The sequence below is a fragment of the Poeciliopsis prolifica genome, unplaced genomic scaffold (assembly GCF_027474105.1).
Source record: "Poeciliopsis prolifica strain line A6 unplaced genomic scaffold, Auburn_PproV2 SCAFFOLD014, whole genome shotgun sequence".
In the NCBI taxonomy this organism is placed as follows: Eukaryota; Metazoa; Chordata; class Actinopteri; order Cyprinodontiformes; family Poeciliidae; genus Poeciliopsis; species Poeciliopsis prolifica.
Genome location: NW_026562389.1, coordinates 8060346 through 8087565, shown reverse-complemented (window position 1 = coordinate 8087565; position 27220 = coordinate 8060346). Strand labels below are relative to the sequence as shown.

The 27220-nt window shown below is 35.7% G+C and overlaps 1 protein-coding gene across 4 annotated transcripts in view; it reads left to right on the top strand.

The window, feature by feature from the left end:
• The window catches only part of ksr2 (kinase suppressor of ras 2), a 111436-nt gene that overhangs the window by 56558 nt on the left and 27658 nt on the right, over positions 1-27220 (top strand). For all 4 annotated transcript variants that reach the window (XM_055039563.1, XM_055039564.1, XM_055039562.1 and 1 more), the window contains 10 exons: positions 11367-11436; positions 12990-13073; positions 13372-13457; positions 14577-14597; positions 14831-14940; positions 16020-16188; positions 17754-17795; positions 20339-20408; positions 24546-24594; positions 26309-26670. In XM_055039563.1, coding sequence (XP_054895538.1) covers positions 11367-11436; positions 12990-13073; positions 13372-13457; positions 14577-14597; positions 14831-14940; positions 16020-16188; positions 17754-17795; positions 20339-20408; positions 24546-24594; positions 26309-26670 — 1063 coding nt within the window. The remainder of the gene's footprint in view (positions 1-11366; positions 11437-12989; positions 13074-13371; positions 13458-14576; positions 14598-14830; positions 14941-16019; positions 16189-17753; positions 17796-20338; positions 20409-24545; positions 24595-26308; positions 26671-27220) is intronic.

The following is a 27220-nucleotide window of genomic DNA, read 5'->3' as shown; positions in this document are numbered from 1 at the left end:
CACCACAGGAGGAGAAGGAACGTATTCCCAAGTAAACAGTAATGTTTCTTGATTCTACTCTGATTGCATAAATTTCAAATAGACCAGCCTGCATTGCCCAGACAATTATCAAGAGCATTCAGAAGCTGTCTGTACTGTCTGTGTAGTTAACAGAAATTATTTTTCAGTTTAGACACTCTGCTTCTGCACTCATTTTTGCTTCCATTTTGGAAAAGAGTTTCACAAGAGCAGAGTTGTCTGCTCTTGGGTTGGGTAAACCAATATAGTAAAAGTTAATTGATAGTGTGCTCCGGCATGGCTTTGTAATGCAAAAAAAGAAGACTGACGCGTCTGACCAGTCAGGACATATTTTGGTTAGACGTAAACAGCGTGGCCTAGAAAAAAATAGAAATGTCCACATCACTTATTTTGGGAATGGCTCATGTGAGTTTGTGTTTAAGCGCTTGGATGAGCATACGGCCAGTGTGTGTTCAGCCCGGTCAGCCAGGATAAACATCTGTCCAGGGTCTAGTTTGGGATTATAGTATCACTGCCATCTCAGACCGTCAGAAATCTGCAGCCAACAACATTATCCTTCGTCCCTTGAGTCATGCGAATCAAACAGACAGAGGATCCACAAGATTGTCTGATGTGACCGAGACCGCACGCTGTCTGCTCAAGATGAATCAATGCCAGGATTAAGCTGAGCGCTATTGTGAGAATACACTTATTTTCCCACCAGGATATGCTGCTTATAGATTGTATGTGGATAAGATATGATGGAAGGATTAATGACACAAGTCATACAGTTTAGCTGTAAACTGTATTACTTGCTCTTCGCTATACTGTTTATTTCTGAAGAACAGTTGTAGATAGTTTTGTAGTCAATCTCCAGATAGATTACTTCTTATCTTATTTTGGTATAAACACTGGTTTCCACCTTTATTCTTAAATCTGGTTCAAATGTAATTATTTTAGAGGAAGTTTAGGTTTTATTGCTATAACACAATTTAACATTTAAAAATAATTAAAAAAATAATAATTCAGCCAGTCGTTGGGGTATAATTAGACATTAAAGAAAAAAAAATGTCAAGAATGCAGTCATTTTAAAAGATTAGCGGTGCCTCACTTCTATAATTACTGTGTACAAACCAGTTGGACACAATTTTTTTCTTCTCCCACACTCTCAAATACTTAGCGGTCTCGGTTTCCACTCTGATGCTGTTCTCTGATTAACTTTTTAAAGATTTTTACTTCCTTTACCAGATCTTGCCATCCTCTGGATGGCAAGATTAACTTGTGACCGTGTGAAGTCATTCAAAACATTCAGTATCTTCTGTTTAATCTGTCAGTATGAAGAAAGTATGAGGAAAAGTTTGTGGAAATTCACAAAGTAATTAACCAGTTACCCGTCATTGTAACTGAAGGCTAAACCACATATTTCTTACTTCAATGGCATTTTTTCATAAGTGGCTAAGAGGAATGTTCTCTGCTGTCACATCAAAGTTATTCCCCAGGGCAAAGAGCAAGTCAAAGATCATTGTTTAATCAACTTCAAAAGTCCAAAAGTTAACGCCTTACATTTACAAAGCAGCAAAAAAGTTATTTACCTTCTAACATTTCTTTTGCTCTTGCTTTATTGTCTCTCTAAAACATTTAAGATCACTTAATTAATTTCAAAACCAATCAAAGACAAAAGGAGTGAAATTAAAATAAATGTTTTAAATGATCATTTTATTTATTAATTTTAAAAAGCTAACAAAATAAGTTTGATGTAAAAAAAAAAAAAAAGGTAATTCTTCACTAATCTTAATAACTGGTCCTTCACAGCAATTACTGTATTTGAGTCAGGAGTGGCAATAATTGTGGTGGAGGCTGTTGTTTACTCTTCCTTTTGGTCACAAAGAGTGGGATCGAGCCGTACATCTCGAAAGCTCTGCACATGGTTGATTAGACTCATCAGTGTGTCTGCAAGCACTGAGTGAGCTTTTCTGACATCTGTATTCAAAGTCACTCTTCCATATTTCTCTGTATGATAAAAGATAGTTTACAGTAGAGTGAACAGTGGATTAAGGTTTCCAGCAGATATACAGTACATGAATCATAATGTTTTATCTGGTAAATTTAGTACTACTTTGGTATTCCATTGTGTTTAAATCTTTAGGGCTTATCCATTATTTTTCATTAATTTCACTGTTGAAAACATTTAATGCTAACTGTAATGTTATGAAACATGCAGCTGCTTTAAAAGTTGAAATGTTTCTTTCTTAACAAAGATTTACTTTGCTTTAGTGAGAAAGAACAATGTTTTTTCTCTTACTGAGTGATCATTAAATTTTACATTAGGAGCAGAGGCGATTTACCAGGGATTTGTTATTTCAAAACAAAAACAGGGGTCACATTTTAAACTTGTTAACCTATTCTGTTTCAAATGCATTAAAAATGTAGATCCTTATCCTGACTTAGCTTGAAACTTGAGATTTTCAAAGGGTGGCCAACATTTTCACAACCAGCTATGTGGAGACAAGCTCCTCCCCACATTACTTTACAGCAATCATGTTATCTGTGTTGAAAAGTAGCAGCCATAATGAACCACCAAAACAACTAAATATGCAATAGAAACTCCAGTTTCCTTTGATTTAACATTTAAGATTTGTGTTTTGAGTAGTGTTCTTGCAGCAACAGCTTTCACTTCAAAAAGTGTCTTCACTTGAAGGATTTGGCTATTTTTGGTATGATATGTTCACTGATTGGAAAAATATCAGATATTTGAGATTCCAGCTGATCAGTCACTGGTCAAGGTTGATCAAGCTGAAAATTGGCTGAATGGACTACCAGTCGATTTTTTATCTCTAATAAAAGCTGGACCTAAAAACCAAGACAGTTAAGTGAAGGTAGCAATGCAAGAGTGGTGAAAAATATTCTTTTAGAGAGGTTTGATGATTGTGAGCTTAAAGTTAAGCTCCTTTATTACGTCCAAGAATCATACAGCATCACAGTCTGACTGACAGTAACAAAGGCACTGGAAATAAAAAATAAATAAAAGTGAGCAATCTTTCCTTTCTGCATTCAGGTGCAGGTCATTAGTCACAGTACAAATACGGGTTCTAAGTGCTATAAAAGCAGACTGAGTGGTTAAAAACATTTTTATTATTCATAAACTTTATCAACTGTGAAAAGATAACTGCCAAAATCCTGGGATAAAGGACAGTTTGACAGCAGTTTAAAGAAAGGAAGTTCATATTTAATTTCTTTAGGACTGGAAGAAGAAATAAGCATTTAAACTACTGCTGAACCAGTTTCCAAAGCTCAGCTTCTGGTGAAGTGGGGTCATATGATAAAGGTTAAGGAATTTTCTTTTATGTTACCTCTTACTATTATATTTTGCAATGCAGATCACTCAAAAGTAAGCTTAATCATTATAATGGTCTTATAAAGTCAATTTTTTATTTAATGTTGGACTAGACTGTAGTTTGCTTGACCTTTTCAAATGTTAATAAGTCTACGATATCTCAGCAAAGTCTGAATTTCTTAAACACATTAAAATACAAAGTGCCTGGAAGCATGTAATTCTTGCTCAAAATCTTAATAAATCCTAACATTTTAAACAATTAGTCTCTAAAAATGTCACATGAACAATCATTTTAGTCTCAGGTGTCCAAACATTGGGGAAAAAAAAAAGTTTGCAATCTAATTCTCTTGTTTGGTGTTGTTTATCTCCCATGTTCCACTCAAAGTTTAGTCAGTTTTTGTGGGTTGCTTCAGGTGATAAAATAAATCATTGTTATGTGGTTGTGAAATGTTATGGTAACCACAGAGACACATTTATTTGTGTGCTGCTCACCTCTTGTGCCCGAGGCTGCTTGAGCCCACACAACTGGATTAAACAGACACCCTGGGTTGTGTCCACTTGGACATTTAGTCCTGGCATTTTACCAGCACACCTGCTCCAAAGCTAATGTGGACACGCATAAGATGGAAGCAGAGAGGGAGGGAAAGAGAGTGTGGGAGTCTGCAAGCGTGTGCTTGTGGATATAAATGGCTTAAATGTTCTTCAAGCGCTTTTTGCTCAGCTCAGTCTTTTATATTTCTACATGTATTCCAATGACGTCACATGCTCTCTTTAACCTCGCAAAGCTGATTTGCAGTTGCATCACGGATCTCCTAGCAACCAAATCTGGTGCAAGGCCCCTTCTTGCATTGGCAGATAAGTAATTGCTTTAAATAACTCCTTAAACATGGCAAAGGGAAAATAAAACAGGCTTGGAAGACCTGTTAACTTTGGTATCAATCCAGCAATGCGGCAGAGATGTGTTGCTGTTTACTAAAATGTTTCTTAGAAAAGAGAAGGCTGATGTGTTGACTCACGCTTGGAGTGCAATATGTCTGAGTATATTCTAAGTAATCCAGTTCATTGCCTCTCAAGAGTCTGAATAGTAGGAAACCGGGCTTATAAGTTCAGTAACATGTGAAATTCCACTTCGTTCAAGCGGATTTGAACAGTGGTATGAGGTACTCAGGTTAAGACTTACACAACCAATGACTTTCAGAGGATGAGGGGTAGCATTTTGAAGACAGTGTTGTTTATATTATTGTGTAGTTTCTTAGTCTTCCAGGAAAAGACACACCCAAGTCAGCAACTAAACACCTTTTTTTTTCTTGAAAATGTTTCACCTCCTAAAGCTAGCTTAGGTTGTTGAAGTATTTAAATTATAATCTTTGAAAAAATTGCTCTGATGAATAAGAAATAAAGGGGTAACTAAATTTGCCCCTGAGCCTCCATTCCATAACTTTATAAATTACATTGTGCATTCAAATACTAAAAATAATGATTCAAAGTTGACTGAAATAAGAATATGCCCTGTAATCAAACGTTATTAGAAATGCAGTTTCAGCTTTTTTGTGGTACTTAATCATTTTTTAAACACTTGCAAGGATCTTGAATGCCATGTGGGAGTTTAGCCAACAAATCTTGCCGATTTAATAAAAGTTTAGCTCCAGTTTAGTTACCTGAGGGTTGGATCATTATTTTTTGCTGGTGATAATTAAGGCAGGGGATCGCTTGGGAACTCTGGTCAGGATGCTTAAGCACCTGTTTAAACTCAGGAAGATGTCCATCTTATGGGAGATTGATGAACAATAGTATGCTGGTGTTCCTTATTAATCTTAGTCATTAATTTAGTAATTAATGTACTTATTTTGCTTTGCAAATATTCAATGTCATACATAGTCAGGATTAGCAAACATTCACATGACACATTATGGATCTCAAAAGACTAACTAGTGGATGATGTAACAGTGTCTGATAGTGTCGCTTGTTTAGTTTTTGTGTTTTTCCGATGACCCCACTGGGAAAAGCCTAGAATTGCCCAAAGCAAATGGACCCAGCTCAGAGTGTGGGAGCTGAGAACAGAAGAGAGAACTGATAAAAAAAAAGAAAGAAAGCTTTGCCTTTATTTCTCACTGTCTTTAACATAGAGCCTTTAAAAGCACAAAATAAAATCTGAATATTTTTCTATTTAAGGTCCAGTGCTTTAAGTGTTACGTTTAAGTTATGATACTCCCCAGATACTCATTTCTATCTACCTGCTGGATCTCAGCCGTCCAAGACATGGCAAAACTAGAAAAGGTTTTAAAATAAAGCAACTTAACAAATCAGAATTTAAATAGGCCATAACTGGTATTGGGAGGCATTACAATAAATTAATGTTAATGAGGAATTTTATTAAGAGCAGTTACCTATTAAAGCTTTTTTATTTAGAACCTTACATTTTTGTAAAGGTGTAGCAGAGATTAGATCGTCAGTCTGAACAAAACTCGTATTTAAGCAACATTTGAATTTTAGATTTTAATTCTCAACAGTTTGCTTACTTAGAAAAACACGTTTGATGTGCATTACTAGTCATTTTTGGTCCTGCAGCTTGATGCGATTTAAAAACCTTTTAAAACAATTTTACGTTACATTTCACTGTAACGTTACCAACCTCCCCAAAACTGGTCTTAAGAAATTTTCCTGTTTATGGTCCCCCCCGAATAATAAGATTGGATTTACGCCTTTGTCAAAGGATAGCACAACATTCTGCAAAAGGGCTGATCAGCGTGCAGCTGTTGCTATAGCAACAGAGCAACCTGGCTTTATCTCTTGTTCATCAGAGTATGTTTTTCTTCATTTACACAGGGGAAGAGGGGGGAAAAAATATCTATTTTCAACCCCATTCTTAGTTTGTATTTTGCTGCCACTCTGAATGTGTTTTGTTTCGCTTTTGGAGAAATACTCATTAAAATACACAGATGGAAATTTGATGTGCAATAGCCTGTACAATATCACTGAAATGTAACACTCATGTAAAATAATACAGCACATTGTGCAGCTAACGCCCCCACATAATTTTACAGTCCTGCTGAGTTTTTATTTTGCTCTCCATAGCCCACTGTAAGGGTATGAATATGAATATCTTTGTGTTTAATACTTATGTTAATAAATTTATACCAGCTTCTGTTTGAAAGTTTGGATTTAAGTTTTGCTTCTTCCTCAATTTCAGTTTTCTGATGTTGAGCTGTTGTTGTTGCTGAGATCATTATCTTTAAAAACAGTTTTTTTTTTTGGGTTTAAGTTCTGTCAAGTATGAATTATTTGAAATTAATGAACTTCATTGTTTTATGTATGAATACGTGAGTAATATAATTTTCTAAAATTTACATAGATTTGTATGCAATTTATTTGAATGCTGTATCTTTTTACTTTTCCATACCTGCACTACCTTTCGCCTCTGTCAAAAACAGTAAAGTTTATCATTCAGTCTACCGGGGACCCAGCTCAGTTAAACATTATATAAATTATATTTAACTTTAAGTAAGCTCCTAGTGGTCTCTTCACGTCTCACATTTGTGCACAAATCTGTGCTTTCTTTAACCCATGTGCAGTCAGAAAATGTTGTTTTTTCCACCATATTTTAGTTTGCATGTCTATTTTAAACCTGCTCAGAAATGAACACAACCAAACACACACATCCAATTCTTAACCCCATGACATAATGTTTGTCATTTGACAATTTGGCAGAGTAGGGAGGGTCAAGAGAGCCTTGGCTTAATTAGGCTGAGGACAAATGGGAGAAGATGGAGGAGGCCACCCTTGTCTGGCGCCTTGGGGTTTTTAAACTCCTACAGGCTCATTTGTCACACAAACAATAGCTCACATGCATAAACTGCAGGCAGACCCGAGATGCATTTTATAGCTTGTTTTATTGTTTTTCTTCTTTCTACCGTATATGTCACCTTTGTGGGAACAGACATTTGTATGATTTTATTGCAGTGTTTTAGAAATTTGTCGTTAAACAGTTATACATTGAGCTTTCTAATGTCTGTAATGAAGAGAGACTGAGCATCAACATGAACAAAACTTATGATTTATATAAATATATAAACTTCTATCAAGCTTAAAACAAATTAGAGAAAAAATGCACATAACAGCTTTCTCAGAAGTATTTTGAAAACTTCCCACCAACTTTTCCACATTGTATTTTATTACCTCATATTTGCATATTTTCACATTTGTAATATTTAAATTTAAATATTCAAACATTTCAGGAGTATTTTGAAAGAGACTAAAAAAAGGCAGAAAAATATATAATAAAGCGAAAAAAAATTATACAACAAAGTAGCTCAGTCTTCATTAATTTAATTTAATCCAGAAAAGATTGGGCAGAAGTTTAAATTTATTTTATATTTACAAGTCAGTACTGAACAAATAGTGTTAGTGTGAATACTTTTGTTGTTCGTAGATGAAGTGTTTTAGCTTTTCTTAAGAATTATTTTGATAGATGCTCAAAAAATACTATTATACTGAATCTGTTATTCCTGGATTCAGCAAAAGAAGTACAAATCATTATACAATGCCTAACATATTTCACAAATTGCTCTCATAAGACTTTAAAAGAGCCTTCTAACATGCTCCACTAAGGATCACAATGCTTTCTTTCATCATTGCCATTTAACTTTCTCTTGATGGAATTTTATAATGGATGTCTCCAGTTGCTATGAAGGCATGCTACTTAACAACCACATTTGAATAGATTTAGAGTGGAAGAGCAGAAAAGATAACCGACTACCTTCACTCCAACAATCTGAAAGCTATTACAATGAAATAATCATGAAATGCAACTAAATAATCTGAAAATAATCTTTTTTCTTAGATTTGCTGTCTCTCACAATTTATTCGATCATACACTGACTGTCACTGGAGTGAAACATTTCTGAATGATGGTGGCAAAATCATAATTCTTGAAATGTGTTACAGGAGTTACAACTTTAGAGAAGAGGCTTTTAATATGTCGGGAATATGTTGCATATCAAGCATATGCATTTTTCTAAAGATTAGATGTCTCCCATACTCTAGAGATTCTACCACTTGTGCAGGAATAGCAGTGCCCTCAAAGACTCTTGTTAAAGATAATGTCAACAGTACACTCATACATATACAGAATGATAAATAGCTTCAGCCCTTCTGTTGACAGGTCAAGTCATTTGCCAGTTGCCAGCCAGGCCGACAAGAGCCAGATGATGTCAGTTCCATATTTTATTAGATTATAGGGATGATTGAGTGTAATTGAGCAATGCATCGGAGTGCAGAGAGAAGACATCAAGCCTCTAGAGAGACTGGAGGTGGAGCAGAGGAAGGGTGTTTCAGGAATCAGGAAATGCTCGATGGCACCAGAAACATGACATTATCATTGTCTACAGCTGGTGATTATTAGCAACCTGGTGATCAATTAATCAAATTGATTAAACCTCTTACAAGATTAAATATTGGCAATGCATTCTTTATCGGGGATTACTGAGTTGTTCGAACAACAACAAAACCTACTCAGTATTGGGGGGGCCTTAACGCTTTGTGGCAGATGGTATTTTGGTTTGAAGTACAAATTACTGCAATTGAAGACTGCATTTGTTTGAGCAGGCAGTTCAGGTAATTCAGGCAAAAATATCTAATAAGGTTGTCTTGGTATCTCTTGGTTCTTTCTATTAGTAGCACCCTATGCCCAGTAGCTTCATGCAACAACCAGGGACGAACAAAAATCTAGGAGCTTTTTTAGTTTTCAATTGCCTCTTTCTGCCCCATCGGATAAATATCTTTCCAGATAAACACAGAGAAATGCCTGTTTATCTTTCTCTAAACGACTGAAGTGAATTTCAAACATGAAAATGTTCCAAAGAAAAAACCCAGCAGAAATAAAATCCTTTATAATTCACAAAATAAATAGCCACTGCATATGAAATTTTTATGTTTAAATCCATCTCATTTCACGCGGTCCCATTTATTGGACTAAAGACTTTTTATGCAGTGAGAAAAGAAGGTCCAGGGGCGTTTATTTCTTCAATGTTTTATCTTTACACTTCCTTGATTAGTTGTTAGATTTTGTATTCACACAGAAACTGAACACTTTCAACTTTCCCAGAATTATGTAGTCCTGGGATTCATATCTAGCTGAAAGCATCACAATACTCATGAATAAATTTACATAAATACTAACAAAAAAAGCATTTTTGTCTGACTTGTATAATATTGTTTTTTTGCCATCTTCACTTCTTCTGATGTTTTTGTCAGTTCAGAATTGAAATTAATTGACTAGCATTTTGAAGGAAGATTTAAAGTAAATCTTTAACGATATTAATATATCTGTGGTTGGTGCCATAACTCAGGACTTCTACCTGAAACAGCTGTTGACTTGCTTTGAAGTTGGGTGTCTCTGATATCAATATTACTAATTTCCAAATAATTATTTGCCAATTATCTCAATCCAACACCTTCACTTTTTACAGTACTATCTTGCACACCGCATGCTGAAAGTACAGTACAGTTCAAAATGGTTTTATCAAAAATAAATGACACAATGCTAAGTTTCTAAGATGTTTTCTGTCAGCTTGCACTGACAGAAAACGTGCAATGAGACAAAAATTGCTTCATCTTGATTGGATAATTACGTCTTCTTTCAAGGACATTTTATACATAAAGTCTGTTGGAATGTCCTTTTAGCTCTTAAAGGGACCTAAAGGAACATTACACATACAGAACTTCATTTCCTAAACATGGTTTAGAAATGTACACTGCAATACTTCAGTAATTTCTCATCGCTTTATTTTCTTCCAAGTTTTCAGACTTTTTCATAAATTCTGAAAGTGATGTTCTACAATTTTTTTTTTTATGGTTGCTGAAGGTCTTCCTATTGGAAAATGTTCATTGGTGGACCTCACATCACATGCAGCTGTCAATAATGAAAATAAATATCTCTCTATGTGTGAACATTTAATGTAATTGTTGAAATAATTTTTGTTGGTGGACTGTGCAGTATGATCTATAACTTTGTCAATACTTTTCTACATAGTTATTTAGTTATTAACACATTGGTACTCCTATCTTAGCTAACAAACATACCCAGCGCTGTTGTGTGGGTTTCCATGCTCACCATTCAGTAGGAGGTTACACACAGATGTACTGCGCTCTCAATCTCTGCAAGCACTAATGGACCATGCGAAAGACATTTTTGTGAACTTCTATTTCAGCTAGAGTTGCTCACAATGGATTGCAGACAACATAAAGGAGCCCAATGACTAAATGTAACCTGTTGGTAAACCCACAGAGAGATTGAATTGCATTATAGAAAATATTTGATTTTGTTTTCATTTCAAATGCTTAAAAGAGTGAAGCACACAGAAAGCTTGAATTATTCTTTGCTGCTGACAGGGTTTTGTGTGCTAATGCATATTTAATTAAAACTTTTGCTTTTTCTTGTTTTACTTTTATTAAATTTTCTCAAGAGTCTTACACATGTCCATAATAATAATAATAATAATAGTAATAGTTTAGGTAACCAGTTACTCCTGAATACCATGAAGACTGTGTTGATTGATAAACTCAGTTGCTTTGACTATATTTGCTGTGACAGTTAGTTATTTTTAGTTGCTTGCTTTTTTCACACGTAAAACCCAAATCTATTCATTTAGTGTTATGACCTTATATGGCAGTTTGTCCACTTAGCAATAAAGGCTGGAAACAAATTAATTAGCTGTGGATTTGTGGACATTCCACGGAAACATAGCTGTCTGTGATATATGACCATCACCCTTGTCATCAATTAGGACATCACTAAGACATCTAATTTATTGTGACGTCTTGACACTCAGTTGTCTGAACTACTGATTAAATATGAGACTTAAAGGTTGCTACAAAAGCATTTCCATACTGTGAAATGCCATATATAATAAATGAACAGTGAATACAAGACGTTTAGTCAATTCTTCATAGATATTCTGTCGGAGCTACCATTTAAAGTGAAAAAAATAAATAAAAAAATGAAGACCTTACTCTTTTTTTTTTTTTTTTTTTGTAGACACTCTTTCAGTGCCTCGCTGGTCCCCACAGATTCCCCGACGAGATTTTGGAAACTCAATAAAACACCGGTAAGTCAAAAGAAAATTCTGTGTTGTGGAGAGTTTGAGGTGGTTGATTTATATGTTCCAATTTACGTGATACAATGTTGCAAAAAAAACTGTATTGGCACACTACATGAATTCTTCTGTTTTTGCTTTTTAGTCACACTCAAAACATTTGCTATCAAACCAGTTTTAATATGAAAGATAACAATAATAAGTAAAGGAAGAAGTTTGGAAATCATTTTAATTTTTACAAAAATAAAAACTATCCAAGCTTACCTCACATTATGTGAACAAATATTTGTGCATGAACCCTAATAATTGGTTCTGCCATCAAAACTATTATTGGGATTTAGTTTTTCGCTGTAGAGGACTTTTAGCTCTATTATTTGCAAAATTGTATTAATGCTGTCAAATTAAGATTTTATTTTAGGAAGCATTGCCTGTTCCAATGATGCTGTTCACAAGAGTTCACAGGAGTGTTGAACTGATAAGTTGCTTGTACTTTAAGCTCAGCAGATGCATGGTTCCACCAAGCGTTTGGTCATTTCTGCCGCTGATCAGAAGGAACTGTGTGGGAGTCGCAGGGGAAATCCAGCTCTGCTGGACAAATAGGCCTTGCATTGTGCTAGCAGGCATCTATCCTGCAATGGAAGATTAAAAGATTTCTTAAACATGCATGATTGAATCAAAGTAACACTCTGTATATTGTTGATAAGGGAATAATTTCATAATTTGATAGAAACCTCAAAAAAGTTGATTTTGTATAACATCTTCCCTTTAACACAACAAGCTATTTGAATTCCATTTTTCTATTTTAAGATTTTCTTTCTTTCTGCGTTTTTTTAGATAAATGCATTTGTTTACACTGCCACCCCCTCTTTGCTGAAAGATAATTTCGTCATGCAGAACCTGACCTCACTGTCCTACATAATTGACAGTCCGCTAAAACATTCTGTCAAATAGAATTGGTTGGAGTGAGGTGTGACTCATTTGAGGCAGAGGAGGGGTCTAATAAAGAGATTTTGATTCTGTCAAACTAGATTAGTCACCTGCCATTAGCCAGCCAGCGACACCACTGGCGTCCAGGCGTTGCATCAGTAAATACTGCCAATTGTCACAAACGTGTTTGGAACGGTCAGTCAATCTGCGCACGGAATTGGTTCCTGCTGCAGAGGACCGTGGATTTGCTTGAGAAGAGGCTGTGTTGGACTCTAATTATGACCACAAGCTTGAAGACTCCCAATTACTCAGACTGATCGTTCTATTGATATTAACCCTGTGACCTCACGACTGTGCTTCAGATTGTCTGTTCATTCAGACTGAGTTTAAAAAGATGGGCCCAATTTAAATCAGCAGGTGAGGAAATTGCAATGGTAAACTCTGTTATACAAGAAGCTGCAGGTGTATATTATCCTTGCAAATAGGTGATATATGTGAAGAACCAGACAGCTTGCAGAAATTAATTGTGAATTAATGAGCATTTATAAGAAGGCAAAATGCTTATTAAGGTGAATGGTTTTCTACATAGTTGTTTGATATGATGATACCAACTTTATTGTGTCTTTTCTTTCTTCCAGGTTTTCCACTAAGTACTGGATGTCCCAGACATGCATAGTATGTGGAAAGGGAATGTTGTTTGGACTAAAATGTAAAAACTGCAAGTAGGTATCATGACTACCACTTAAATTTCTAGTAGTGAATACGATCTGATCCCACATTTCTAAAAGTTATTTAAAAAAAAAACAACAACAAGTAAATCATATTGATCTTTTGTTTCTTTTAATTGTATGCTTGACATTCGTCCCTCTTTGTTTTCATCTTTATTACATAAATTTGCAGTTCGTATTTAGTGTCTGTTAATGTTAATGCTTCCTGTTTGCATAAGTTTGAACTCTGAGTAAATATTCAAATGGCAACTAATAGGCACTAATTTAGTCTCTGTATTTTCTTTGCACGTAGGCTGAAGTGCCACAACAAATGCACCAAAGAAGCCCCACCTTGCCATTTACTGATTATACAGCGAGGTGGACGGGAATCCCTCAGAGGTAATGTATAATGCTTAACGCATACAGTTTCTTGGTATAGATTGTTATAGACATTTTTGCTTTCACAGTGCAAGATAAGTAATTATAAAAGATTATAGAGTTCACAGAACATGCTAGTCTTTGTCACGTTCCTGTTTTTCCTCATCTCATTAACTTCACAAAGGAAAATCATACTGTATAGCCTTGGGGTAAATGCTAATTTTTCACGGAAGTTGGAACATTTTTTATTCTGCATGAATGCATCTCTACCTTAACTTGTGTCGCTCCAGGCACATTTGAATTTTCTGATGCGTGTCAGGCTGCTGGTAATCTGGAATAGGCCCTGTTTAGTATTACCCAAAGCTGAGTTTGTTACCTATAAGTTTTTCAAAGTGAGAAATGTGGCACTTTGTCCCAGAAAATTCAGTTGATACTGCCAAGATTGTGATTGTTAATGTGTGACAAATTAAAGCTGCACCAATAAAATATTGTAAAGAAAAAAACATCACTCAATTATTATTTCTTTGCATTGATAAGTAAAGTTTACATCATATAATAACTTGATATCTTCATTGGAGGATGTCTTATATTGTCTTATATTGTTTCAGCTTTAAACTAAAAAATACTTTTGCACTGCTATCACAAGATAATCACTCCTTATTCTTATATAATAGGCAAAACGATATTACTCGTCATGAGTATATTTTGTTCAGTTATTTTCCTAGTAAAGCAAAGTTGAAGCATCACAAACTAAGTACTTGGTTTACTGAATCAGCTGCCCCAGGTGAAAGCTAATAAGTGGGCAGCTTTATGTTTACTGAGATATCCTAACTTTTGTAGGCTCTGACAAACTTCTTTTTCTTGTCTATTCCACTAGAAGAGAGCAGATGCCTGCACTTTAGAACCATATCTATGTCCCCCTCATATTTATTTATTTTTTAAATATCTGGCTATAAAAAGTGTGTTTTTGCCCCCATAAAAGAGAAATTACAGCAAACAAAATGTTCTAGACTGACTGATGAATCAAGTCTGTCTTGAGCAATGATGTGGGTGATGCACTGTTTATCCTGACACTAACATCAATGAAAACTTAAAACCCCTTTGTCTTCTCCTGCTTTCCCTCTCTGTTTTCATAATAAGATCAACAGGGAACCATTCAAGGTAAGACACTGTAATTGGGCCGCTTCAACAATGCTTTTTTAAGAAATGTGACACTTTCATAATAGCATAAACTGTTTTTTTCTTCATCATTTGAACATTTCATAACAAGTTGTGAGATTTATTTTCTTGTTGAAATAAGAAGCAGTGCTTGACTGATTTTCTTGAAGTTATTAAACAAGTCTTTAAGTTTCCCACAGAGTTTAAGTGTTTCTCTGCTTTCATTTTTTCTACAGTAGCTCGTCTGGTACGGACTGAATCAGTGCCATGTGACATCAACAATCCGCTCAGGTACACAGACCTGCACATCAGTCAAACGCTCCCCAAAACCAACAAAATCAATAAGGTAGGCATGACAAATAAACTCCAAATTACATTGTTTGTAACCTGTCCTACATATCACGTTCTGTCATTTATAGGAGTGGGTTATGAGTCATTGTTATTTCTCAGGGGATAAGGAAATGGCACAAAAATATCTTTCAGCGACATTGATGTTTACACAGATGCATTTGCTTTCATACGCTGAATTTGTGGCAGCTCAGGGTTTATGTTTAGTTGCTCTGGAATGAAGTTTATCATATGATTCTAAAAGTGAAGGTTTAGAATGAAAATAAAAGCTTCAATAGTACTAAACCTTGTGGGCTATTTTACCAGTACAGTGTTCATAAATCTATTTTTAAAATAATTTTGGGTCGATGATAGTTCTTCATTTCTATATATTGATGTGACTTGATAAACCATGTGTAAATCATGTACGAGTAAACAGTCTACCAATTAAATGACCAATTCCAGAACCTTCCTCCTGAGAGTGACTTTGTGCTGCTCATTGTTAAAGAAAAATAAACAACTTAGGAAATAGAAGGAAAATGTCAAAAAGAAGCTAAAAAGTGTGTACACCCTTACAACCGAGAAAATTGTATTTCAATTAAGAAATAGTTCCAGGGTTTCTGTGTTTTCATGCGAGATGAAAACACAGAAAACTTAAATTGAAGACAAAGTGGACAGACACCTTTCTATAATTGGAGCAATAGTTTGCAGTGTCCTTTCACCTCTCCTTATCACTTCACAGTTTAGATTTTCCTTTTGAAAGAAACCAATGCTAGAAAGCAAATGTTTCAGATTTTTTAAAACAATTTCAGATTTTTCTTTTGTTGTCCTTTTGGATAGGAGTTAAGCATTTTATGGCATGATGATCTGAATCTTTAAAAGCCTGACATGTTTTTCAAATGGTCAAACTGATTTTATTGTGTCTCTCAGAAACAGTTTTTTTTTCTTGGTTTTACCTTTCACTTTTCTTTTGTTGTTGTTTTGCCACTGCTTTGTTCATTGCTTTGAACCAGAGTTTTGAAGACATTCATTTCAGGGGCATAATTGATAATCACATGAATTCAGAGATGTTTTTTATTTTTCCCTGTCTCTCTTCAGGATCACATCCCGGTCCCCTACCAACCGGACTCCAGCAGTAATCCCTCATCCACCACTTCCTCCACTCCGTCCTCCCCGGCTCCTCCGTTGCCCAGCAGTGCCACTCCGCCATCACCACTGCATCCTTCTCCACAGTCGGCACGGCAGCAAAAACAGTTCAACTTGACTGGTAGGAACAAAGTTAACAAAACCTTTTCACCCTTATATATATATAAGGAATAGTTCAAATGCATCAGAAATTAACACTGAAAACCCACAAAACCATCCCCCCAACCCCCCCACACACCCCCCCCCCCCACCCCCCACCAACACACACACACACACACACACACACACGTAAAAACACCAAACAGAACATTTTGTCCGTTGCAAATTTCTGTTTTTCAATTTCCATTTTGCGACCATTAGGAAGAGATCGCCTGAACTTAAACGCCTGCACTTCCGATTATCTGTCAGAAAATGCATGTGGGTCACCTTATTTTTGTCTTAATTGAACCACAATACTCCGAACTGCGCAGCAAGAGTACATGTTAAGGTGATGAAAGATAAGCTAAAATAGCTAAACTACTCTCCACTTCCTTTATATAGCTATCTATTTTTAATTAAAGCTTTTTACTGACCTGTGAAATGCGACCCCTTTGGATCTTGTCATCTTGCTGTCATAGTGTTGACAATTAATATCGAAACTTTGCTTCCCTTTCTCAGATTCTTTGCTCGATTGTGTCATTTTCCCGACCACTGATATTCCTGACTCAATGCAAAGCAATAGCGCATGTAAGGCTCTGCCACTGTTAAGACTTGGCAGTGTTGTTCTACTTCTCTAATCTCATCTGAACCACTGCCCTAACGCTCTCTGACAACGGTCATTATAGTAATGTTTACACATCCCTTCAAAATAAGATACAGATGTGCCACAAAAACGAACATTTTACTTTCATAAAAGTTTTAACTCACAATAATGACTATTGGGAGCCCTGAGCTTGATTCTCTGCAATGGATTCTCTGCACTGAGACGGTCCATCTGGGAGTGATGAGAGACAATGACACCCAAAGTGTTGCTTATGCACAGGGTGTTTGGTTTCTACGTGGCGAAGCAGTTTGAAGCTTCATTCCCTCATTAGCAAGCCGGTCGCCGCATATCATGCACAGAACTGACTTTTTTAGAATTGAGTTAAAGGATTTTCAAAATAAAAGATCCTCCAGACTCAAATAAAACATAAAACGGAAATTTTAAATTATTTCCTTTGCATTGAGAAACTCTATGCAGAAATGAGTGTCAATATCTTTGCAAGACGCCTAGCATAGCTTTAGCCATTCTTAATATCTTCTTTCTCAAAAGAAAGACGATATTAATGCAGTTAATTTTGACATTAACACCACCTTCTTTGCTTTTTTGATTGAAATTCCACTGTCAGTGTCGTTGAAGATTTTCTTCAAAGACAAAATATTATAAGGAGTGAAGCTCACACCTTAGTTGAACATTTTGGGAGTCTCGGAAATTTCTAGTTTGCAAAAAGTTGCAATTTTTGCACATTTTTGCATTCTTGATGAGATTTTTTGAAAGTCTTTTTTTTTTTTATCTTAACAGGTAGTCATCCAAAATGCAGTTTTGTACAAACTTTAATCATTTAATTGAAAATTAAAATGCATTTTGTAATCCCTCTGTGTATTACCCTATTAAAGCTCAAATTAGATGATTTAACTCTGGCTCATCTGTTTCTTCTACTTCCACAGCCTCCAGTTACTTCAAATACAAACAGCAATTCATCTTCCCTGGTAAGACTCTGAGTAATTTATCATTTTAAATCCTTCAGTGCTTTGAAACCAACCAATGATGAGTAAGGAAAAATGTTTTGATGTCAGTAGTAATATTTTTTTCTTTTCTCACCTTGGCTTGTTGAAGACTCTTGGCTCCTACACCCACTCATGCTTGTCTCATTTTGGGTTCCTAATGATTTGTCAGAGCCCAGATTCTCTCGCTTTTGTCAACAGTGGTACCATTCACTAGTAGCTCATTTGGCAGCCTATTACAGCTGGGAGAACCTGGAGAGGCTTGGGGGAAAAGCAGACGGTGTAGCTTGCAGAGATCTGTTGAGGCAGGTGTTCGGAAACCCATGCATTTGTGCTGTACTGCGGACAGCTGCATGTGTTACTTATTGTCAACTCATACTCTTTTTAGTCACATTTACATTAACTGCCTTATTCATCTGTATAACAGAACTAGTTTGTCACTTTCTGTTACAATATTATGTGGAAGTTGATCCACTTTAACACTAATCTCCTAATAAGTTGGTGATTCTCGTTTACAAAAATCAAACACAAACTATGTATATAAGGTGCCTAAAGGCAAGACCAGCATTGTGTTGAATGTTTTCAAATGTGAATGTAAGAATTGTGATACATCTGTATGGGCTCATTCATGTCACAGCAATCATATGGCTGAAATATAGAGATTTGTCATATAAATTACATATTGCATCTGAATGGCTTAGATTGGACACTGAGTGCTTGCAGTCCTTCTGGTTTGCAGGTTTTTGGAGCCAGTCCATGAAAGCATTCATGAAAGCTCCACATGAAAAAGGAAAAACAGGTCCCTCTTGCTGTGAGGTGACAGTGCCACCTTCTAATGTGCCATGCAACTGAGGGACTTTCTGCAGCTTGCACTTTGTTTCACAAATTGTCACAGTGTGTTAACACCGACAGCAGTTATGGTGTGTCTCTCAGAGGAAGAGTCAACACGAAAGCTGCCCTTACTTCATATTCCCTATGAAATGTTGTGCTTTTAAAGAATAGAAAAAATAACTTAAAACTTTACTCATATAGCCGAATTTAACAACTGACATAAAGTTATTAAATGTACAGTTCTTATTTTATGAGGTGTGTTGTTATGCATGTAACCTGACCTTACCTTGCTGTTTAAACAACTTTCAATCGCCATTGGTAAGCTTTAGAGGTTTTTCACTTACAAAGTGGCAAGATAAGTATGTCATCCTCATCTAATGCTGGTTGCCACAGTTGAAGTTAGTTTAATTTTACTATTTTTGTTCAGGAGATGGGCACACTTGGCATGATGCTACTCTATTTTCTAATTAATGAGTTTAAAAAAATCCACACCTTTAATTTAATGCCATGTTTTTTTTGTCTGTTCAGTTTTTAAAAATGGCTAAGAGAAGCAATTTTATGTCATATAGCTACCACATAAAAATGAGAAAACATGCAGTATTAAATAAAGGATCACTGACACAGTGACCAAAATATACATGTAAAAAATGCTTCAGATAAATATAGACAATTTTAGATTACTTTAAGAACATGTGTCATAGTCCCCCACTGTATAATTGCACTAAAACAAAAAACAAAAAAAAAAAAAAAAACTGGATTGATATGTTTTCTTCTGCTTTTTTGTGTTTTTTTCTGAGTGGATGCCACTGCAATAAAATGTTGATGTATATTTTAAGAGATTTAGCCTTCCTTAGCTGTGGTGCCAATCATTTCGGAAAGTCTTATTATGTACAGTAAAATATGAACACTTATTTTTTTTTCCTACATTTATGCAAATACTTATTTCATAACACACAGTGCCATGCAAGGCAAATTTTGAATACACAGACATTTTACTGCTGACATTTTTGCATCTAAATTATTCTGTTCTGCATTTTTATTGAGAAAAAGCAACTCACAAGATGAAATAAAAAAAAGTAAAAAAAATACAGTTGCCTCTTTTTTCAATCTCTGACAATGTCAGTCTTCAGAAATGACATCCATTTTGCCCCAATGCATGCATGATTGATAAAAGGCATTTTTTAAATCTAGTTTTTCTTTTTTTTAAATCAGTCTTAATCTACTTGTTCCAAACAATATCCCTAATAAATTCACTGGCACATAAAAGGTGCCTGCTTTTATTTTTGCAAACAACACAATGAAATCCACTGTAGTTATAATCATATAATGAATTAATTCATGTATTTACCTACATAAATGTAATTTGAAGATGTCTTGGACTGGTTTGCAGCTTCTAAATCAGGTTATATAATACAATTTATAAAAAAATATTGTAGGCTAAGATTAAATCATGTTTTATAGTTTAGACTTCTGGGGTATGTCCACCTACAGTACAAGTGGATGTGATTAAGTTGTAGTCTTGGCATGACAATAAAATGAGATAGCTCTTTCTTCAAGTCTTCGTTAGATAGAACCAAACAATTGTGCTTGTCTAATTCGTAGATTAGCTACCATCGCTGAACTAATTTCATATATACGCATATATAACTTTGATTGCTTGGATAAATTATAAAGTCTTTTAACTTCAATGTCTCCAGATGTTACACCAGAGGCACCTCCCAGTAGAGCACCGCAAGTCATTCTGCATCCGGTCCTCTCTGAACAGGGGTGAGTAGAACACATATTGTTATTCATCCATCCCTTTTCCTCTGTCTGTCCTTGTCTGACAGTATACCGTGTCTCCTCCTCGCGCGTCTCTCTTCCTCTCTGTGACCGCCGTTCAGAGGCCAAGTCAGACTTATTGGAGCACAGATATTTGGGTGACAATTTCAATGTGAGGGACGACATGACGATTACTCAGAGACTAATGTTAGCATGGCCTTTACTTCACGCTACACTTGGGATGCCAAGTGGATTTTCACTGACTCTTTGAGGAAGCCACTGGTCATGGGAAAACATCCGGAAGAGGAAGATACTGTAGGTGATGAGATGCCTTTTGACCCTGATGTTAATTGGATTAGCATCTCAATCTAACACAGGAAACAAGAGAAACTTAATCCACAGCAGATGGTCATTTATAATTATATCATTGTTTAGTCTACACTGACACAAGAAAATATCAAAGTATTTTTATTTTTTTTTTGTTATTCATATGAAATGCATGAAAAAGCTGATCTACAGTAAAGGCACATGTTTTGACATTTATATGCCAGAGTGTTGAAACAGCTGCCAGCTTTAAGATCAAATCTTTTAATAAATATCTTAAAGTAAGAGGAATCAATTAAGCAAATTAATTTTTTGAACATAACTGATGACTTTCTTTCAAAATGGCTTACCATAATCCACTGCTAATGGTTGGCAAATACAATTGTTTCAGTAACTCAAGTGAAACGTATTATGTAGATCAATTACACAGAAATGGATGTTTTTAAGCCTTTATTTCTATTAATTATGTTTTTTCTGCTGAAGGCTAATCAAAACATGCCATTTAATTTCTTGGAAAGCTACAATACACCTAACCAATAACACACATTTTAATGCAGAAATGTGGGCTTAAAGTAAAGTATGTTTAAAGGTTGTCATTTGCAAAATGCACTTTTAATCTGACAAATGAGCCTCATCAGAACAAATATTTTATGACTGGAAATAAGAAATGAGCTCTTGAGGAGCATAACACGGAGAAACTGATTTAGAAGTCTCCCTTGCAAGCTATACATTTCCCCACTGTTAGTCAGTTCATCACATTGTTTACTCTGCTTCTGTAGTGCTTAGAAAATAATTTCCATTTGTTCATGATGCATTCTGTCATCTGCAACTGAATAATTTTAAGTAAGTACCTCAGAATAATATTCTAAACGCTCTTGTCTCTGAATTATGTGACTTAAGTGACGCACTTTCAGCTTTTTACTGTTTCTCTTTTCTCACTGTTGTCTGTCTTTTGACAAATGTAAATACATCAAAGTTTTAAAACCTATATTCCTCCTTCACTGGTGTCATTGTCTCTCTCTATCCACATCTTGCTATGCTATTGCAGTAGCTGGTGACAAATTTCTCTAGCCTTAACGGCCTCATCCCAGGGTTAATGAGGGCCTGTTTCAGACCTCAACGCCCTGCAGGATTCCCTCATTAGAGCAGAGATCGAATCGCTACTATGAGCCTCTGGCGCCACAGGAATCACATTATTTTATAAGCTGCCTCACCTGTAGTCTCTGCCCAGAGTCCAGGAATGCTTTGTTAACAAGTGCTAATGTACCTCTGGAGAGGTTGTCAGAGGTTACACACTAATGTTACACAGTGTGGAATATGAGGGCTTGTTTTAGTCTTGTTATTGCCTCCCACTGTGCATGAATCTGAAGGTATACATCCTGGGGTCAGAAATAAATTGGGCCTCAGGGTGAAAAAGCACTTTGAAGTTAATAAAAAGATTGAGACATTAAAAATTGAGGTCAAGAAATGGGAGTTTCTTACATTTCTACACTGCTCAAAATGTATTCATGAATCCATCATTGTCCTTTTACTGTGTTGTGGAATGGTGCCGGTAATTTATTCATAAAAAAAAATGTCTCCAGATTTCTTTCCAATTTAATATGATGAGATATTATGACGTGATGGTCCAAAAAAAGGAAAAAAAAAAAATTCAATGCAGAAAAAATGTTGGTGGTCAAAAAAACTTCTCAAACTATTTTATGAAGAAAAAACAATACTCTGGATTTCAGTTCTTAGGCCGCTGTTGCAGAGAAGACACGTTCTGTGAAATGACTAAAATAAAGCAGATGTAATTTCAGAAATGGCTCGAAGCTGTGAAAATGGCTCATTTCATACTCATTGAGGTGGCCTCAATAACAGACCTCGTGTCTAACAAAGGGATTCTACATCAGCGGGATGGCTGCTCTTTTGGTGTCTTGTTGAAAGCAGACTGAAAAAAGGTTACCAGTGCACAGACAAAGGTGGCAAGTAGCTTCAATATCCAGCCACGCAGACTGCGGCATATTTATAGCGTTGTGCTTCGGTGCACAAAAGGTGTATCTAGGTATAATAGCAAATATTTCAGCTTCTCTAAGATTGCTCCACACCCACAGGCACCCACAGTTTATCAGGTGCAGCTGCAATCAATCAGCAATCAGCGCAGCGAAGCAGCAACACAGAATACATTTCCATACAATAAACAATCCAGTGGCTTTTATACAAGATCCAGAAAACTTTGATGTAAATAATTTTTGTGTAATTAAGGCAGAAATAGTGCCTCATTTGGCAAAGTCTTTGTCAAACATGAGTCCGATACAAAAATGACCTTTCATGGCCGGCTCTCCCACCTGATTATGACACACCCAACAAAAAAACTTTATTTGTGCCACTTCCATAAGAGGTACTTATTCAAATATGCATCCAATAGCTTTCAAAGTGTCTAGCCTGAAAAATCATGTTGAATTTTCTTACATCATTGTAAATCCAGACACAAACAATGATGGAAAATTAAATTAAAGTTCCAAAAATTATGAAAGAAGTCTGTGTCAGTGAAAGGCATCACAATCCCACCACTCCTGGTTCCGCGTATTGATCCAAACAGACTTCTTTGTGCAGTCAATACTCCACAAAAGATCATTGCTATTAGTTATGATTTCTTTTCATTAGCTTCCTTTTTCTTATTATCCCATGACAATACTATCGACTTCCATCTCTGAGTAACATTCAAGTTTATCCACTAGTGGCCGCATCTATCAGTACTTCTGTAAACAGTGCATTGCTGTGATCAATTAAAGTAGAGACAATCAAAGCATTTCTTTGTCTGATTTCTACTTTACTTTTCTAAAGATCAGAACTTTTGATGAGTAATCGACAACTTCCTGTTTTCCTGAGGTATAAATATCATTTGATATAGCAGCCCAGTTACCTTACCCTTCAAAGTGGGAAAGACAAGCAAACATAGCATTCAAGGTAGAGGTGTTGCTCTTCATCAGTCAAAGTACGGCTATTAAAAACAGCCACTTAGCATACCCCACATCTGGGAAAGATGTGTGAGAAAGTTTAGAATAATTTAGTCTTTTGTTCAACGAGTATAATTAAACAGGACATTTCTGCCTTTAATTTGGTTGCATTGTTTAGTGAGGAAAAAACAAATGAAGAAATAATAGTTTTTGTTGTTGTTGTTTTACAAAATTACAGAGCCACAATTAGTTGGACCCCTAAGAATCCTATTAAAATGAATGGAAATTAAGCTTTTTAATTTATACTTGTGTGTAGGAGTTTTTAATTAGTAAGCCATGATTTCATGTTGCACTGGGGAAATAAATATGACCATTTCTGTTTGCCTCTTTTCATGTTAAGAAAGACATGTTGTTCCAGGAAAAAAAGCTAACCATTGTAAACTTGGCCATATCTACACTCAGAGCAATAAATAAGCTAAAAACAAAAGGAAGTTTAACAATGACCCAATTTTTACATAGAAAAGGATGGTAAAAAGTGTAAATAAATAAATAAAAATAAGTGTCTAAAAATGACTGAGGATCTGAGCGTGCCACATGTCTGACACTATATCTTCATCTGTTGAAGGTTTGCAGCTACACATTACAGTAACTATTACCAACATATCACACCTTTCTTTCACAACCTCCATTTCCAGAGGGAGTTGCAAATGTCACAATCACTAAAATCATCTGTCCATATCAGGTGGATTTCTGGTTAGAGCCACTATAGTGTCAGAAAATCACTTGACTCTAGCGATCAGTTCTTTAAAAGTGCTTAAAGTTATATTAATGTAGAGACCCTATTAGTTTATATTTTCATTAAAACGTGTTTTTCTTTCAGGAATGAGGGCAACCCCTTACTTCAAATCGAAGTGGAACCGACCTCAGATGTGAGTCCTTCTTTGATTGATCTGAATTTAGGTGTAACTTCAAGTTTTCAGATCAACAGTTGCTTTGCATTTCCACATTGTCGTGTGAATTTGTGAGTGAATGTGAATAGAATGAAAGCAGAGCTCTCACCATCGCTCGTCACAGTCATTTGCGTGATTTTCCCATTTAGCATAATTTGTCTTGGCTCTCCGAGGTGCCTCCAGGTAAGTTATGCGTCAAAAGCAGCAAGACTGCTGCTCGTCAGTTCTGTTTCTGTAACAATGACGGATCCTGAGAAAATGTAATGCAGATTGCTTTGAATTATATCGCAGCTGGCATCGTTGAATAGCCTATTTTCACTCTTTCAGTTCATTATATTTAAAATCAAATCAGAGTAACTCAGCCACCTTTTTCCCCTCTAGTTGTTTTCTCTTTTTAAAACGCAATTTCCTCTGGTAAGAGCCTGAACAACAGTCTGCATTTCAAAAACACAGTCCAGATAACAATGAAGTTCTTTTTTCAATAGGGAAGTACTGATAATTGATAAGCTATGAGATTATGTTCCAATTGAATATAATTAAAATTCAGATGCTCCTTTAGCTGTAACTTTTAAACAAGGACATACAGAAAGAATATTTAATTAATGCTTTTCTTTACTGCATTTTTTGGGACATCGATGTCTGCGGGGTTCTGTTGTTAGTTCATTTGTTGTGCTTTTTACATTTTCAAATTTATTCGTATGTTCTTTTTTGTAGATGCTAGAACATTTTTTTAATATTACCTACATTTAATTGTGAAATGTGAAACGAGTAGAATTGATCATATTTTTTCTTTGCCTTTCTGCCACAAGAGATTATGTCATGTCCCTGTGTGAGAGCAGTCACTGTAAAACAGGATCTTACTGTTATTTTTACATGATAATTTTTACAGAGTTTATGTTTTTAAGCTCTCTTAAGCATCTTACATTTGACCAGATAGCAGCTCTAACATAACAAAAACTGCAGGCTCTGTATTTAGTGTAGATGCATGTCTTATCTCTGATATTGATTATCAATATTTTCAAATCCAACATGTTCCATGACTGAGTCTGAAAGGTCTTAGGGATACAATAGAGCATCTTGTTCCTATTACCTGCTCAATGTCTTGTTATATACCGAAGCCTAAATGAACTATGGCCATGTCTCAACATGATATAGGAACAATTTAAGCTTCATTTTAAATAGTGTCTTATGTTTCTGTGTGATCTCTTACTCCATCCTGAAACTGGTTAATTTTGACTCATCTTCACTCACTAACAGAGTCTACACTGGGCAGTATTGTTGTCAGAGCAACCTGGTAGAGAAAATAGTATTCACTGATTGGAAAGATGAGATTTTTGAGTTCTCAACCAGCCACTCAACCGTCAAGGCCAGTCAAACTGAAAATTATCCAGTTCCAGTGAAACCCTGGTAGTAGAATGGAAGAACACAATGAATTACGATTGCAATCATCAGTACAATATCTATATTTGGAAATTTGCAACCACAAATGATTGCTTGGATACAATATTGTTGCAAAAGTTCATAATTGAAGGGGATATCGTGATGAAGGAAAAGATAAATAAAAGCCAGGAAAATGTGGCTTATTTGTTATGAATACGTTAATCCACATTTCCAAAAACAATATCACAATTGCATGTTAATCTGATAACCTACAGTTCAAATACCCTGGTTTGTGTTCCTTGCTTTACCGCAGAATGAAGATGCGAACAATGAGGACTCCGGCGATGAGTTTGAGGAGATGAATTTGTCCCTTTTGTCTGCTCGCAACTTCCCACGCAAAGCCAGCCAGACGAGCATCTTCCTACAGGAGTGGGACATCCCCTTTGAGCAGCTGGAGATTGGAGAGATGATCGGCAAAGGGCGCTTCGGCAAGGTGTTCCACGGACGGTGGCACGGAGAGGTTGCCATACGATTGATCGATATTGAGCGGGACAACGAAGACCAGCTGAAGGCTTTCAAACGGGAGGTGATGGCGTACCGCAACACTCGCCATGAGAATGTGGTGCTGTTCATGGGGGTGTGCATGAGCCCACCGCACCTGGCCATCATCACCAGGTAAGGTGAAAGATGTTACAGATTATGTTGGAGATGAAATCAGTATGTTGAGGACTGATAAAGATTTCTACTCTTTAAGAAGTAAAACTTGTATTATTATTATCAATATATCTCTTGAAAATAATTTCAGAACAACAGTATTATCAATTATCACAATAATTTCCGGGGCAATTTATCATCCTGTAAAATTTGTAATCATAACATCTCTAAATTGAGTTCCTCAAGCAGTGCAACATTTAGGAAGGTAAAGAAATCTTTTAATTCGATGGTTTGAAATGTTCACTTTGAGGCTAATTTTGGCTCAAAATATCACAAAAATTTTATAAAATAGCGCTCTACATTATTATAATTATAATCATTATTGTAATAACAAACATGCTTTTAACAGTAAGAAAGTCAAATAAACAATGCAGTTTTCATTTGTCCAGTGGTTCTGACTTGTTTCATGCTTATCGCATCATATCTGTGAAATGTGTGGTTTTGCTTTACGGGCTGGCAGCTGTGAGGTCTTTGCAGTCAGCATCCCCCTGGCACTCCTTTCAGATCAGCC